General features: G+C 60.4%; 1 protein-coding gene across 2 annotated transcripts; it reads left to right on the top strand.

Annotated features, from left to right (window-relative positions):
* The first annotated feature begins 61 nt into the window (after window positions 1-61).
* ABCG4 (ATP binding cassette subfamily G member 4) lies at window positions 62-14,667 on the top strand. Of its 2 annotated transcripts, XR_007506052.1 has the most exons (16): window positions 62-617; window positions 2,330-2,567; window positions 5,086-5,203; window positions 5,288-5,420; window positions 5,685-5,735; window positions 5,921-6,066; window positions 6,384-6,507; window positions 6,755-6,869; window positions 7,119-7,258; window positions 7,583-7,681; window positions 7,878-8,046; window positions 8,619-8,719; window positions 8,915-9,073; window positions 9,242-9,360; window positions 9,472-10,941; window positions 12,194-14,667. XR_007506052.1 is itself a non-coding variant. In XM_049800674.1 (15 exons), the coding sequence occupies exons 2-15, from the start codon at window positions 2,339-2,341 to the stop codon at window positions 9,695-9,697; spliced, it is 1,929 nt and encodes a 642-aa protein (XP_049656631.1). In that variant the 5' UTR covers window positions 62-617; window positions 2,330-2,338; the 3' UTR covers window positions 9,698-14,667. The 2 variants fall into 2 exon arrangements, 1 of the variants encoding a protein (XP_049656631.1); XM_049800674.1 differs by having other exon boundaries at window positions 9,472-14,667.
* Window positions 14,668-14,849: the final 182 nt, after the last annotated feature.

Raw genomic sequence — 14,849 nt, 5'->3', positions numbered from 1 at the left:
TGGACACAGGGCTGGCAAAACCCAGACTTGTGCGTTGGGGATGCTCAGGGCCTTCTGGCTAACGGGGAGAGGAAATAGGGCCGGTCCCTTTAAGAAGATTTTTCGCTGCCTTGCAGTGCTGCCTGCCTGGGCAGCCCATCCTGTCGCCCCGACAGGCAGCAGCAGCAGCAGCAGCAGCGGGGACAAAGCTGGCGGAGAGGGGCACGGCCGAGCAGCCGGGCCCCCCGGGGGGCTGCTAGCCACCGCTGGGCTGGGGTGAGAGAGGCCCCCTCCCGCCCTGCCCGCCCACCGCGCAGCCCAGCCCAGCCCTGCGGAGGGATGGCGAGGAGACCCCGGCTGGGGACCCGCGGGGACAGCGCCCAGCCTGGGTCCCGGCGCTGAGCACCGGCGGGCTGCCGCCGAGCCGCTCCCTGCCCGGCCGGGGCGCCCGGCGCCGTCCTTCTCCCCCCCCCCGCCCACCTCCAGCCCCCGCCGCGGGCATCGCCCCTTTGTCTGCGGAGGAGGGAGAGGCGGAGGGCGCTGCGGCGGAGGTACGGCCGGGCGCTGGGCGCGGAGCGGCGGCGGGGACGCAGCCGCTGGCGGCGGGGAGAGGAGCCGCCGCGCCCGTAGCCTGCCAGGTGAGCCTGCGGGGAGAGCCTGCGGGCACCCCTTCCCCGGAGGAGCCCCCCTCCCCGCTCCCCTGGCCGGGTGGGGGGGCTGGGGGCGCTCGGCGGCGGCCGGGGGTGGAGGGGGGCCGGCGGGGAGCCGGGATGAAGGAAGAGCGAGCATCCTCGGCAAAGCTGCCTTCCCCACCTCTCGCCTCGGGGACGGGCTAAGCCGCGGAGAGCGGCTTGCGGGATTTAGCGCTCCTTGTGAGGCCCAGCCGAAGGAGTCAAGGTGAGCCCGAGGGCGGTCTCTGCCCGGTGCCCCCCCTGAGCCCCCCGTCGCCGCCGGCCCGCACCCCGGGGCGGCGAGTCACGGCGGAGCCGCTGCGCCAAGCGCGTCCCAGAGCTCGCGGCTGCTGAGAGGGGAACCTGAGCGCTGGGATCCCGCAGCCCTCGTTCCCACCTCTTCTTCCCTGGGGCTGGGGCTGCGGCTGGCTTTCTTCCAGCCCTGAAAGGCATCTGTCTGCAACGGGGAGAGGGCTGGGAAGATCTCGGCGCAGCTCCTCGCGAGGCCGGCTTCCCCTTTCAAGGGATCGTGTGTGTTCATTGCAGCTGTAGCGAGGAGCTGCCTGCAGCCTGCGCCTCAGCAAAATGTAGGTTAGCGAAGCATTAGGACCCCAGCCTTGGAGACGACAAGGGTGCTGGGCCCAGCCTGCTCAGGCACAGCTCAGGCTCCTTTTGCCGGTGCTGTGGGGATCCCCAACCCCCTCCCAGTCTTTGGTGATGCAGTGGGAACTGTGCTCCCCACCCTGCTTGGCTTAACATCACCCCCAGCACCGCAGAGAGTCCTCAAGCCAAGCAGAGATGTGAGGAGTGCTGCAGCCGGCTGTGGGGAGGACTGCAGGCAGAAGATGCTCCTGCCCAGCAGGAGAGCATTTGGGCAGGTGTGTGTATTAGCATCATGCAATGGCCCCAGTTAAGTACTGGCCTAGTCTCTGAGGCTGTGCTGGTGAGAGCTGGAAAGGTGTAATGGGCCAAGGGAGGCAGATAAGGACTGGCACTAGCAGGGCCCCCTCCCTGTTCTATACAGTCTGTCCCAGCAAGCCCATGGGGACCCTGGGTGCTAGCTGGGCGTCTAATCCAGCCAGGGCTCCTCTGCCCCAGGAGCCTGGTTAAGGCACGGCATGCTTTGTCCAAGCAACTGGCTGGAACAGTCTGCTTCCTTGGGACCTCATACCTGTGTCCCCAGAGCCCTAGCCAGGCCAGGCAGGGGTAGTTCCTGCTGAGCCCTTAGGGACATCCAGGCACAGCTGGGTGTCCCCTGTTGAGGGCAGAACCTCAGCTCTCCCACCTCCCATCCTGCACCCACCGTGGCAGACGGGAGCAAGGCAGGGAGCCCAGCAGCAGTGGGGCTGGGGGAGCTCAACAGCGGGCCAGCTCTGCTGTCAGAGCTGGACCCAGCTCAGGAGGTGCATGAATTATTGACTGTGGAGCTGATCAGCGCCTCCTTGCTGTGAGCCCCTCGGTGCAGTCTTGGCTGCCCTGGCCAGGTCCATCCTTCCATCCAGCTGTGGGTGCCAGACCACAGCTGGGCAGTGTATCACAGGATGGAGGGGGGGAAGTGGGGCCTGGAGTCAGCAGGAAAGCGTGTGAGAGGACTTGCTATGGGCTGGTCCCTGGCCCCTGCGTTTTCTGGCCCTGAGAGAAGGGCCCACTGTGAGTCGATCCCTGTGTGTTTCCCACAGAGCAGCAGGATGGCAGAGAAGGGAATGGATCCTGCATGTGTCTCCATTGCCCTGGAGGACACGGTGTGCCACGCCAGCCCCCCAGATGCCCCGCTCCTCACCACCCACTTGAAGAAGGTGGAGAACCACATCACAGAGGCCCAGAGGTTTTCCCACCTCCCGAAGCGTTCGGCTGTCAACATTGAGTTCATTGACCTGTCCTACTCTGTTCGTGAAGGCTCCTGGTGGAGGAAGAGAGGTAGGAGCTGCTGGCTGCAGAAGGGCATAGGAGGGGACGTGTGGAGCTATCACACCCCTTTCCCATTCTGTATGCCTTGATCTCACCCAGGCCCTCAGCATCTGCCTCTGTGCTGGATTCATCGCTTCTCTGCCAATTCCTGCTCCAGGCAGCCCCAGCCTCTGCAAGCACAGAGTGCCTCGGCTCTCTGCCTGCCAGCAGGAGCTTGCCTCAGTGCATGGCAGCAGGGCTGCACACAGGGAGCCACAGTGGGAGATATTGGAGCTGCTCGCCCTGCCATCCCCTGCAGCAGTAGGCCTGGCTGGGTGGTCAGGCTGTCTGGCCCCATAGTCTGTCTGTGTGCCAGGTGCTGTTTGCAGCCATGCTGTGGCTGGCTGTCCTTGCTAGGCACCCATGGGTGGAGGGCAGGCTCGTGTCCCACAGCAGTTGCTGCATGCCTCTGCTGTGTAATGCCAGAGGAAAGCAGATCACTTCCTAGGGAAGCCTTTGGCCAGGGCTGCATGGGGAACGTGGGGCAGATTTCCTGGTTCAGGGGCAGCCAGGATGGATGAGTTTACCCAGCACTGTTGTTTGGGGTATGATGGCTGTGTGTGATGTGCTGACAGCAGGAGACCCCAAGGGGTGCCCCAGCCCAGAGCCTAGCAAGGAGAATATGCGCGGTTTGCAGGGGATTTCCTCTCCAGTGGCTCTCTGTGCAGCTGAGGCCACGGCCCCCTTTCTTGTGTGCAGCTCTGGCCAAGAGCTCAGGGAGGGGAGAGGGGAGGCAGATGGCAGATGGTGGGTGGTAGTCTGCTTTAATTAGCTCTCTCGGTTAATGGGATGCCAATCAGGCAGCCCCATGAGATGGAGGGGGAGCTGATCTGCAGAAGCTGAAGGCAGGCAGAGATGAGTGGGGGCCTGGGGTGAGCAGACCAAGGGCACAGGGCTGCTCAGCGGGGTGCCCTGCCAGCCAGGAGTGCCGGATGAGGCCTCTGACCCTGTCCCAGCCAGGCTCTGCAGCTAGGGAAACTGAGGCACTGAAAGACAGCGGAACCAGCCCTGACATCCCCCAGGATGAGGTCTGCCTGTTTGCCTGGGGTGCTGAGGAAGCATCCCAGGAGGAGCCACGGCACAACTGTGGGTTCCCCAGGGCACAGTGTGCTGTAGCACCCAGGAGTTTTGGGGACTGGATGCTTGCCAGCGGGCCAGTGCCCCGCAGGGAGGGAGGGGGAAAGGCTTGGGCAGCTGGACTGGGATAGGAGCATGCCAAAGGGTGCTGGGATTGCGGGGTGGCGGTGGGAGGGACTCTCCTCTCCCCCAGGCCAGGAACAGGTGGATGAGCTGGCTGGGAGCTCCTGGTGCCTTTGGCCACAGCCCGCAGGATCCGGCTGGGCTGCCCCGCTCTGCTGAAGCAGGAGGTTACTGGCAGTCAATGAACGCGAGTAACCGCTGCGCAAGCTGCAGTGGCGCCGACGTGAGCAGCATGCACGGTGCCGGAGCCGAGTGCACGGTGCCGGCATGCGCCACGGGGGCTGCCGGGCATGCTTGCTCTGCTGTCATCATGCACAGCCCTCTGCCCTCCCCTCCCGGCCCTCGCTGCCCCTCGCCAGCGGGGCCCGCTCCTGGAAGCAGGGCTCCTGACTCTGAGGGGTACAGAGGGAGCTTGTGGTGCTGGACGCTGGACCCCCTGTCCTGGGTATGGACAAACCAGAGCGGCTGCCCCTCTAGTGTGGTACTAGGACCATGAGCTGGTCTGGCCCTGAGTCTCACCCCAGCCTGTGAGCAGGCAATGGATGCGTTGCTCTCGCCCGACATCAGCTGCCACCATGGGGTGCAGGGGGGGTGCCTATTTCCAGTAGGCAGATGCTCAGACTTGGTCCGTGGTTCAGCATGGTCCTAGCACCCTGTATACCATTGCTATCTTGCCAGGGCTGTGTTTTGGGGGCAGCTCCTGAGAGCCCGAGGCTGTGCCTGTTCCCTACTCCCGACACATCATGTTCCTTCTGCCAGAAAATGCTAATCGGCTGCGTTTAAAGCAGAGATAATTCCAGGTCTGATTAACAGTGGCTGCTGCCGGGTGTCACAGCATGAATGTCAATGAAGGCAACAGCTGGGCATCCAGCGGTCTTGGGGACTCTGCCTGCCCCATGCTACCCTGCTTCTTGCTGCCCTTCTCCATCGGCCATAGGGACTAGGATCTGACAACATGACCAGGACCAATGTCACAGCCTGGTAATCTTCCTCAGCAGCTACGTGCCCTGACCCAGGACTTCTCTGATCTTTGCCATGATCCAGGGCACGTGCCTTTTTGGCACTGGAAACTGGTGGGGTCAGCCAAGGACCAGGGTCAGGGATCCTGCTGGAAAGGACAGGTGCTGTGGCTATAGCCCTGGGGATGCTGATGGAGACAGGCTCCAGGCACACGCAGCCTCTGGCACAACACATGGAGGTCCTGATGTTCCCCCAGGTGCCAGGATGGCATCACAGTCCCTGTAGCACTGCTCTGGAAAGCCGAACCTGTGCTGCTCTGTCCCTCCAGGGTACAAGACTCTCCTCAAATGCCTGTCTGGGAAGTTCTGCCAGCGGGAGCTCATTGGGATCATGGGGCCCTCGGGTGCCGGGAAGTCCACACTCATGAACATCCTGGCTGGCTACAGGTGAGGCTGGGGAGAAGCCAGGGGATCTGGGGGGTGCAGGGCTGGGGGTCCTGTGCTACATTTCCCCATGCTGCTTTCCCACAGGGAGACTGGCATGAAGGGCCAGATCCTGGTGAATGGCCGGCCACGGGACCTGCGTACCTTCCGCAAGATGTCCTGCTACATAATGCAGGATGACATGCTCCTGCCACACCTCACCGTGCTGGAGGCTATGATGGTGAGTGACTCAGGAGCCAGGCAGCCTGCTGGCTGGGCTCTGTGGGGCATCCTGTGGACTGTGTCCTTGGGCACTGAGCCCACACTGACATCAGGCATTTCCAAGGGCTCTAGGACATGGGAACAAAATCCTGCTGTTCTTGCTCCCTTCATCCTGAGCCACTGTTCCCCGCCCTCGGCCGGGCAGGGATGGGGCCCATGGTGCAGCTGATTCTGTTCCCTACACCTAACAGTCGTGTCTCCCTGCCCATCCTCTCCCTTGCAGGTCTCTGCTAACCTGAAGCTGAGTGAGAAGCAGGAGGTGAAGAAGGAGCTAGTAAGTGCAGAGGAAGGTGGGCCTAGGCCCCCTCATCTCTCCCCAAGACAGGGCCAATAGGGAAGGGAGGGCCCTGAGGGGACCAGAGGATGCTGAGGGGCTCCCAGCAATGGAGGTCTGAAGGGAGGTGGCAGGGATGGGGTGAGGGTCCATGGGAGCCCATGGTGAATGAGGCTGTCTCACAGGTGAACGAGATCCTGACGGCTCTGGGGCTGCTGGAGTGCTCCTACACCCGCACCATCTCGCTGTCAGGGGGCCAGCGCAAGCGCCTGGCCATCGCCCTGGAGCTGGTGAACAATCCTCCGGTCATGTTCTTCGATGAGCCCACGAGGTGAGGTCACAGGGTCCAGGGCTCCCCAGCACTGCCTGCACTGCTGGGGGACACCGGGGTACCCAGCACCCTCCAGAGCACAGCAGGGCTGCAAGACCTGAGGGTGGGATGTGACTGTGCCCACCAGGGCTCCAAGAAGGCTGGGGCATGGCAGGTCTGGGGCTGCAAAGGGGTGCTCTTCTCCATCGATCTGAGAGGAGGGTACCCACAAGGGGAGGCAAGTGGGGGCATCTTTAGGATGTACTTCTCCCCCTCTCAACTCTTGCCTTCTCTCTCTGCTGTCTCTTTCTCTTCCACCCCATCCTGCGTGGCTACAGCGGTCTGGACAGTGCCTCCTGCTTCCAGGTGGTTTCCCTGATGCGGTCCCTGGCTCAGGGTGGGCGCACCATCATCTGCACCATCCACCAGCCCAGCGCCAAGCTCTTTGAGATGTTCGACAAGGTTTGGGTTGGGCTAGGACACAGGATTCTTCAGGGGTGTGGGGTCCCTCTGGCCTCAGGACCCAGCAAAGAGGCCATGGGAGAGATGGGCTGCAGGCATTAGACCTGGGGCTTGTGTGGTGCACAGGCCTGATGGCCGGGGTCTGGAAAGGGTGCCCTGTGTCACCCTAGGACTGGGAGGTGGGTAGGAGCAGGTGACAGTGCTCCTGGCTGCTCTGCACCTGCCATATCCTAGCTTTTTCTTGCAGCTGTACATCCTGAGCCAGGGCCAGTGCATCTTCAAAGGCATCGTGACCAACCTCATCCCCTACCTGAAGGGTCTTGGTCTCCACTGCCCCACGTACCACAACCCTGCTGACTTCAGTGAGTGCCCCTGCCCCAGCTGGGGCTGTGGTGGGAAGCTGAGGGTGGCAAGGTCCAAACCCAGTGCCCGAGCCCTAAGGGCTACCTGATGTTCCCCTGGATTGCCCAGGGAGAGGGGCTGCCATGTGATACATCACCACAGGGTGGGAGTTGTGCTGGGTTCCCATGGGGTCATGGTCTGGGCAGGCCAAGCAAAGTGATGGCAAGGAAGGGCTCAGAATCTCTCAGGGGTCCTATCCTCCTCCACAGTTATCGAGGTGGCCTCAGGAGAGTATGGGGACCTCAACCCTGTCCTGTTCCGCGCCGTCCAGAATGGCATGTGCACCATGGCTGAGAAGAAGAGCAGCCCCGACAAGGCAGATCCATCGTGCCCAGCACACTGTGTGACGGTGAGTGGGGATGAGAAGAGCTTCCTGCGGTGGCAGGAAGCGGCAGGTAACAGGGTCCCCACTCAGTGACACATCAGTCCTCCCTGCCCCACAGTGCATGGATATCTTGTGATGCCTAGAGCCCCTTGGACGCGGTGGGGAGCATGGAGGTGTTCAGCCAGCCTCCGCTTGTCTTGAGCAACAGCTCTGTGCTTGCAGCTGGCAGTGCCTATTCTCACCAGGGGTGCTCGCAAGGGGCACCCTGGGAGCATTTGGGTGCCTTCCTAGTAGGGAGACATGTTGTGAACTTGACCCATGTCCCCTGACTTGCCCATGGTCTTGCAGGACGTGGACCACATCGAGAGCCACACGTTTGCCACCAGCACTTCAACTCAGTTCTGCATCCTCTTCAAGAGAACCTTTATCTGCATCCTAAGGGACACGGTGAGGGCAGGGGAGGCTGGGCCAGGGCTGAGGGAATGGGGCCTGTCGGTCACTGGAGGCAGGCAGAGACAGGAGTTGAATGGGGGCTGGAGTGGACCTCACCCTTGAGGAGCAGGCAGTCTGTCTTCTGCTCTCCTGGGATGTTGATGGGATGAAGCCCTGCCTCACCGAGCTACTGTACCCTCTCTGCCTGCAGGTGCTGACCCACCTGCGGTTCATGTCCCACGTCTGCATCGGGGTGCTGATTGGGCTGCTCTACCTGCACATTGGCAACGACGCAGGCAAAGTCTTCAACAACACTGGCTTTCTCTTCTTCTCCATGCTATTCCTCATGTTTGCTGCGCTGATGCCCACCATCCTCACCTGTAAGGAGCTCCTTCCCCCAACACCCATTCACTGCTCCCAACCCTTGGGGCAGAGAGGTGTGCTCCATCTGTGTGGGAGTATGTCTGCTGGGCAGTGTATGGTGGAGCCAGACAAATTGGACAAAAGGGGGGAAATAAAAAGAGGAAAGGAAAAAAGTTGAAACAAAGAAGAGGGGGAAAACTTCTGTTTGGGTGTATTGCAGTTTTACCCTTTATTTAATGTTTGGCTATAATGTACTTGCTGGCTCAAAGCAGAATACTGGAATTTTTTATTGCTGAGAAAATGTCTGTAAAGCTGTATTTTCAGCTGCTTCACCTCTTTCACTTCCTCAAAAAGTTTGCCTAAAAGCCCCCAGCCAAGCTGACTTTTCTATGCAGAAAGTTCCCACATTGGTCACTGACTCTTTTCCCTGGTGAAGATTGGAGCACCCACTCATGGAACAGGCAGGAGGCTGCCTGGTGCTCTGTGCCAGGGCCGTATCACATCTGCCTGCACCAGGGCAGGTGGGAGTGGGGGCTGGAGCAGCCCAGGCCAGGGCACTGCTGGCTGCTAACTCCTTGTTTCCATGCAGTCCCCCAGGAGATGTCTGTATTCCTGCGAGAGCACTTGAACTACTGGTACAGCCTGAAAGCCTATTATCTGGCAAAGACCATGGCAGATGTGCCCTTCCAGGTGAGCTTTTGGCTGGACTAAAGTGTGGTGCCGATGCTGATGTGCTTTCCTTGGCAAAGCCAACTGCCTGGCTGCCCCAATAGCCCGGGCTGGCCTTGGAGGGGTCCCTGCGGCCCTCCATCCCCTGGGGAGTGTCTGAGGGGTGAGGATGGCCATGGGTCCAGCAGAGCGGTCTCTTTCCTTGGCCCTCTCCAGGTGATCTGCCCCATCGCATACTGCAGCATCGTGTACTGGATGACAGGCCAGCCACCTGAAGCCACGCGCTTCCTCCTCTTCTCTGCCTTGGCCACCGCCACGGCTCTGGTGGCCCAGTCCCTCGGGCTTCTCATCGGAGCTGCTTCCACTTCCCTGCAGGTCAGATGGGGCCCCAGCTTTGCCTGTTATGTGGAGACGGGAGTAGAGTCGCAAGAGTTGCCATGACAAGGAGGGGTGGAAGGAAGTGTTGCCCATAGGCAGGCATGAGTGTCACAAGCGGTGCACCTGTGGACAGGGACATGACACCCAGTTGCCTCTGCTCCCCAGGTGGCCACCTTCGTGGGACCCGTCACTGCCATCCCCGTCCTGCTCTTCTCGGGCTTCTTCGTCAGCTTCAAGACCATCCCCACCTACCTGCAGTGGAGCTCCTACGTCTCCTATGTCAGGTGGGACCCCACGCTCTGGTCAAAAGCTCCCTGCCCTGGGCTGCCATGGGCTGGGGAGAGAACGGGGCTGCCTGGGGCATGCGGTGATTCTCATGGTGTGCTCTGCCTTAGGTATGGCTTTGAGGGCGTCATTCTTACCATCTATGCCATGGAGCGCGAGGACCTGGAGTGCCTCGAGGACTTCTGCCCTTTCCAAAAACCCATCAAGATCCTGCAGGAGCTGGACGTGGAAGAGGCCAAGCTCTACCTGGACTTCCTCATCTTGGGCATCTTCTTCGTCATCCTGCGGCTCCTGGCTTACCTGGTCCTCAGGTACAAAGTCAAATCAGAGAGATAAAGGGGCCATGGGGCCCCAGTGGTGTTCCCGGGCCTGGCCTGCTGTGAGAGACGTTCTGCAGATGGACACAGTGCTCCTAGCAGGTCACGGACCGCGGCGGAGGCGTTGGTAGGTGCCAGCCAGGTCTGGCTCAGTCGAGAAGGGTTTTGAGACATCTCGGAACTGTTTTAACCTTTCCACACACTCTTCATTGCAAAAGTTTTGTACAGCCCTGGCATGTGCCACCCTCTCCCCCAGGACTACCAAACCCCATGGCGCTTGGGTCCCCTCTTGCCCCTGCACGGCACTGCCCTTCTCTGCCAAACACATTGGGACACCAGGGGCAGTCCCGCAAAGGAGGCTGCCTGCCAAGCAAGGCCGAGAGGAGCTGGCTGCTCCGGGCAGGAGGGATTCGGTGCCCTGGTGCTGCCTGAGCCTGGGGCTGAAGCCAGGAGGAGACACCTGCAGAGCATGGATCAGTAGTGCAGCACAGAGCCCCGTTGCTCCCCCTGGCCAGCAGCATGTGTGTCAGTGCTAAGAAGAGCCCAAAGATGCAATAGGCCAAGTTGCACAAGGCTTTAGTGTTTCCTGTTGCCATAGCCACAGAAATCGCTGCATCCCCTTTTTCTTTCTGCACAAGTCCTCCCTCTTTTTTTTTTTTTTTTTTCCTTTTTTCTTTTCTTCCTTTTTTTTATAAACCCCACTGCTTCCCAGTCTGCATGGAGGGGAAAGGGAGCCAGCAGGCAGAGAAAGACTTGGGGCTCTGTCTCAGACTTCTGCTCGGATGCCATCCTCAGAGATGGGATCTTCAAACCTGGGGATGTAACAGGTTCTGTGGGAATCGGACGGTATTCTCAGACCCTGGGGAGTCTCACGTTCAGTCCCTGTTGTCTTTGGGGTCTGAGCCAAGAGGATAAAATCAACCAACATGGAGGGAAGTGACTGGTTCCTTCAAGTGCTGCATGGAGCAGGGAGGATTTAGGTTCCCACAACCTGCCAGTACCAGGCGGCTGAAAGCTGGAGCCTCTACTGCAGGAGAAGAGCTGGCCCTGAGCCCTTCCCTTGCACCATCTCACTTCTCACCCCTCTTCCCCTGGCACAACTGTGGCTGTCTCAGCAGAACAGGGAGGATGAGCCCTTGCTCAGCACCGGCTGTGCAAGGAGGCGCTGCCGGCCCCAGGGACGCCTGGCCTCAACACAGTGCAAACCTCCCAGGGTAACACTGTGCAGAAGGGGGTCCCAGCAGTGCCAGAACTGGAAAGCAGGTGAGATCTCGGAGCGGTTTGTTTGCATTGGGTGACCCTGACACTGGGAAGGGCTTTGCACTTTGAGACTGGTATCAGAAAAAGGTCCCTTTTGGCAAGTGTCTCTGGTGGCTCCTCCAAAGTCACCTGCCTTCACACCCCTTGCAGAGGGAGGGCATTTTGACACCTCGCTGGCTCTCCAAAGGAACAGAGCTGAGACCAGAGCTGGCGGGGCATCTGCACATGCTGCTGTGCTGGGAACACAGCATGCTGCTTAGCTACATAGCACAGGCCTGTCTCTGTGGGTGTGCTGGCATTGGTGTCACAGGGCTGCACTGGTCACCCACGCACATGGGAACCCACTGCTTTTTAGTGAGCACAGACATGGGGAAGGCAGCTCTGTCCCATCCTGGCATGCCGGGCCCTGGTTCAAGCGCATTCTGTGAGATGATGCTGCTGGCACTCTGAGCAGCAGGGGATTGCAGGGCAAATGCCAGATATCAGCAAAATCCTTGAGACTGTTCTGTGCTTTTACTGGCTCATGTTGGGACCCCTCTGCACAGCAGGGTCTGGCTGGCCTGCAGGTGGATGGCAGATGTGTGGCAGCACTGATGTTGGGAACTCAGCAAGGTCGGGTTTCCCCTGCCTGGACAGCATTGCTGCGAAGAGCTTGTAGCCATGGGGCTCTCCTGCACAGAGTCTGGAAACAGGACATGCCCTGATGCCCTTTCTATGCTGAGCGTTGGGGTTTTCCCCAGGGGCTCTTGTCTGATGTACCACTGTCCATCACAAAATTCCCCTCTGCTCTTGGATCTTACTTCACTGCCAGCCCCGTACCATACTCTGCAATGGAGACATGCCAGCTTGGGGGGCCTGCAGTCTCCTGGGCAAAACGCTGCCAACTGCAGCTGCAGGAGCACGGTCAAGTGGGGAATCATCCCCACATCTGCTCTGTCACGAGGTGGATGGATGGGCAGGGAGCCAGGGGGATGGTGGAGCTGCGGGCTGTCACCCTTCTGCATCTCACTATCTGTGGGACTGATGGGACCAATGCCCCACTTCAGTCCTGCTCTTGGGCTGTGGCTAGTTAAGCCTTGCCCAGCAGAGAGTGTGCACTGTGGGGCTGAGGGTTTTCCCCTGGGTGGATACCAAGATGGCAGGAGGTGCCAATGCTGCAGCATTGCACAGCTCCTGCCTCCTGCCTGCTCACTGGCAGTGGCGGCTTTCGTGGTGGGTCCTGCTTCCCTCACACCAGAGGCACTGTTGTCCCCAGCACTACGTCCTGCTGCTGTCTGCACTCAGCACACGGTGCCTCCTGGGACACCCCTGTGACACGGCAGCCAGCGCCACCGCCACTCCCAGCAGGACCAGGACGAGACGGACTAGTGATGGCCCATGTGTGAAGCAGAGGGGGCTACCACAAGGTACCCATGACTGCCACTGCCCACATCCCCCACGTGCAGGGATGCTGCAACCGAAGCCTTTGCTGGTCAGCCACTGCTCCTTGCAGAGAAACCCCATGGGACAGGCTGCCTGAGCTCAGTGTGGCTGGAGGGACACTGCTGGGGCAGGTAGCCCCACAGGTGGCTGCTCGGACCAGCCTCTCCAGGATGGGGCAGTTGGCAACACCCCCAGGATCTCCAGGACAGTTCAGCAGAGCCTGGGCCTCCTGCACCAGTGAGTGTGCAGTTTGCAGAGTCCCAGCTGACCAGGTATGCGGCCACTGCGGGGCAGAGGGCCAGGGCAAGCCCTGGAGGTGGAGGATGGCCGTGTCCCCGAGCTGGGCAAGGGCGCTGGGGAGTGAGATTTTTAGGGCAGGTGCTCCTTGTCCTCGTGGCCAGGGTAGCAGGAGGCCTGAGGCACCCTGGAGAAGGGCACCAGCACTCCCAGCAGAGCTGGCAAGTGAATGTGTTGGTATGAAGGGACCATGATGAGTGAGGGATCTGGGCACCCCATGGCACAGAGGGCCTGGGTCTGGCAGACCCTGCCCCGGGCAAAGTCACCCTTGGTGGTGCCCACGGGGAAATGGTGGCTGAGGAGTGACCTGAGCCAAAGTGCCAGAACGGGGCCGTCCACTGCCCCTTCCCTCTCAGCAAGGACAATCCCAGAGATGGTGGAAGGCACAGAGAAATTCAAAGGGACCGAGCACATTTGCACTGAGCCCTGCAGACTGGCATGGCTGGGTTGAGCACTTGGGGTTTATTGCCCCTCTGCTGCCCAGGTGGCCCCCTGCCCTGCAGGAGCAGGGCGAGAGGGGTTGTCTCTGCCCTCACACAGCAGAGGGATGGGGTGCAGCTGCCCTGCTCCAGGGGGCCCTTAGTGGAGCAAGGCTCAGCTGCTCCAACCCACTGGCTAGCGGGCATCTCTCCAGGACAGTCTCTTCAGGGCAAGATAGGCACTGAGCCGGGCTGTGGTGGCACCCCTTGGCAATAACACTGGTCATTTTGTGGTGTGGGGCCACGGGTGCCCAGGCTGGGTCTTGCCTTGTCCTGAGTGGGGGGAGAGCACCCGCGTGCTGGGCTGGCACGCAGCAGCGAGGATGCACTTTATCAGAGCAGGGGAGTGGGGCCGTGGGTGCTTCTGGCTGCAGGAATCCCACCAGGGAATGCGTCTGGATAATCATGAGGAGTGTGATGGAGGAGAGCAGGCTTCTTCCCCCACACCTCCTCTCCCCTCCTGCCCCCTGCCTTCCCTTGCAATGCACTTTGAACGGATGAGGATGTGATTCAAGCTTTGGCTCCAGATCCCTGGGAGCACCTCAACCCACCTAAAACTGCTTCAGACCCTTAGCCTGGCTCCTTCAGACCATAGGCTCGGTTGTATGAGGTACTGCCTCTCCCTCATGGGTGCTGTGAATGCAGGCAGGCAGGCAGGGGTGTGGCCTCTCACTTCCACGCTCGTCCAGGCCACCTTTGTCACACGCACAAGAAAAGCAAATGCATCATCACCCAGCTGGTGCTAGGGTTTGCTGGAGGGGAGACTGGGCTAGAACAAGGAGGGAATGCGGCTTCTCCTAGGGTTTCACCCCTCTCTCAAATCAGGCAATAAAACAGTGTTTCCTTCTCACTGTGTGTGGACACCGTTTGTCCTGACCCTCTGCCACAGGAGCTCCTGGTCCCACAGGCAGCCTACAGCTGCCTGGAATCTCTGCATGTGTCCCTGCCATGCTGGACCCTGTGGTTTTCCAGCCTTCGCCGTGTCCACATGTGCAGAGGAGGCTGTACAATGGGGTGCATGTGTGATAGAGGGCGGGGGTGGACCATGCAGAGAGGTGCAGCTGTTGAAACCAATGCTTCAACGTGACCACAGGTGAGCTGCTTTTTTCCTGGGACCGTTTGCCAAAATAAGATGCAGATAACAGCTCAAAGGAGTCTGCTCACACAGCCGTAGCTCTGCTGTAGTAGCTGTGTGCTGGTGGCATTTGCCCAGGTCCTTCTGCCTTGCTGGGAGGAGGCTGTGAAGCAGGGCTAGGGCACCGCTGCCCACATCTGCAGCCTGGCAGGAACCAGGCAGGGTGGAAGGTGAGCCCCTGGGCTCTGGGGGGAGCACGGGGCTGCTGGAAGGGCTCTGCTGGCTCTCCACGCTGTGCCACACACTCAGGTAAGTGCCCCGCAGGGACAGGGTGCCTGGGTCCCAGCTTGTTGCTGGTGCTCACCAGTGTCCGGAGGGCCCCAGGAGCTGTTGAGCAGGCGGAGATGTTGCAGCTTATTTCAGCCTTTCTGAGATGCCAGCTGTACTTGTTGGATTTCACACATCAATAAAACTTATATTTATAGTGTACTGCCTGGATGCTTCTCCTCCTTGAGTGGCCAGAGGGCATGCATGTGAGGGGAGATGTGCATGCTGGGTACGTCAATGGGTGTCCCTGTGTCAGGGTGTGGAGGTGGGTGCTGGGGGAGCAGCCGGTGGGCAGGTGGCTGCACACGTTG

The sequence above is a fragment of the Accipiter gentilis genome, chromosome 5 (assembly GCF_929443795.1).
Source record: "Accipiter gentilis chromosome 5, bAccGen1.1, whole genome shotgun sequence".
Taxonomy (NCBI): domain Eukaryota; kingdom Metazoa; phylum Chordata; class Aves; order Accipitriformes; family Accipitridae; genus Astur; species Astur gentilis.
Note: the sequence above shows the minus strand (reverse complement) of the source record. Positions and strands in the feature narration are given on the sequence as shown.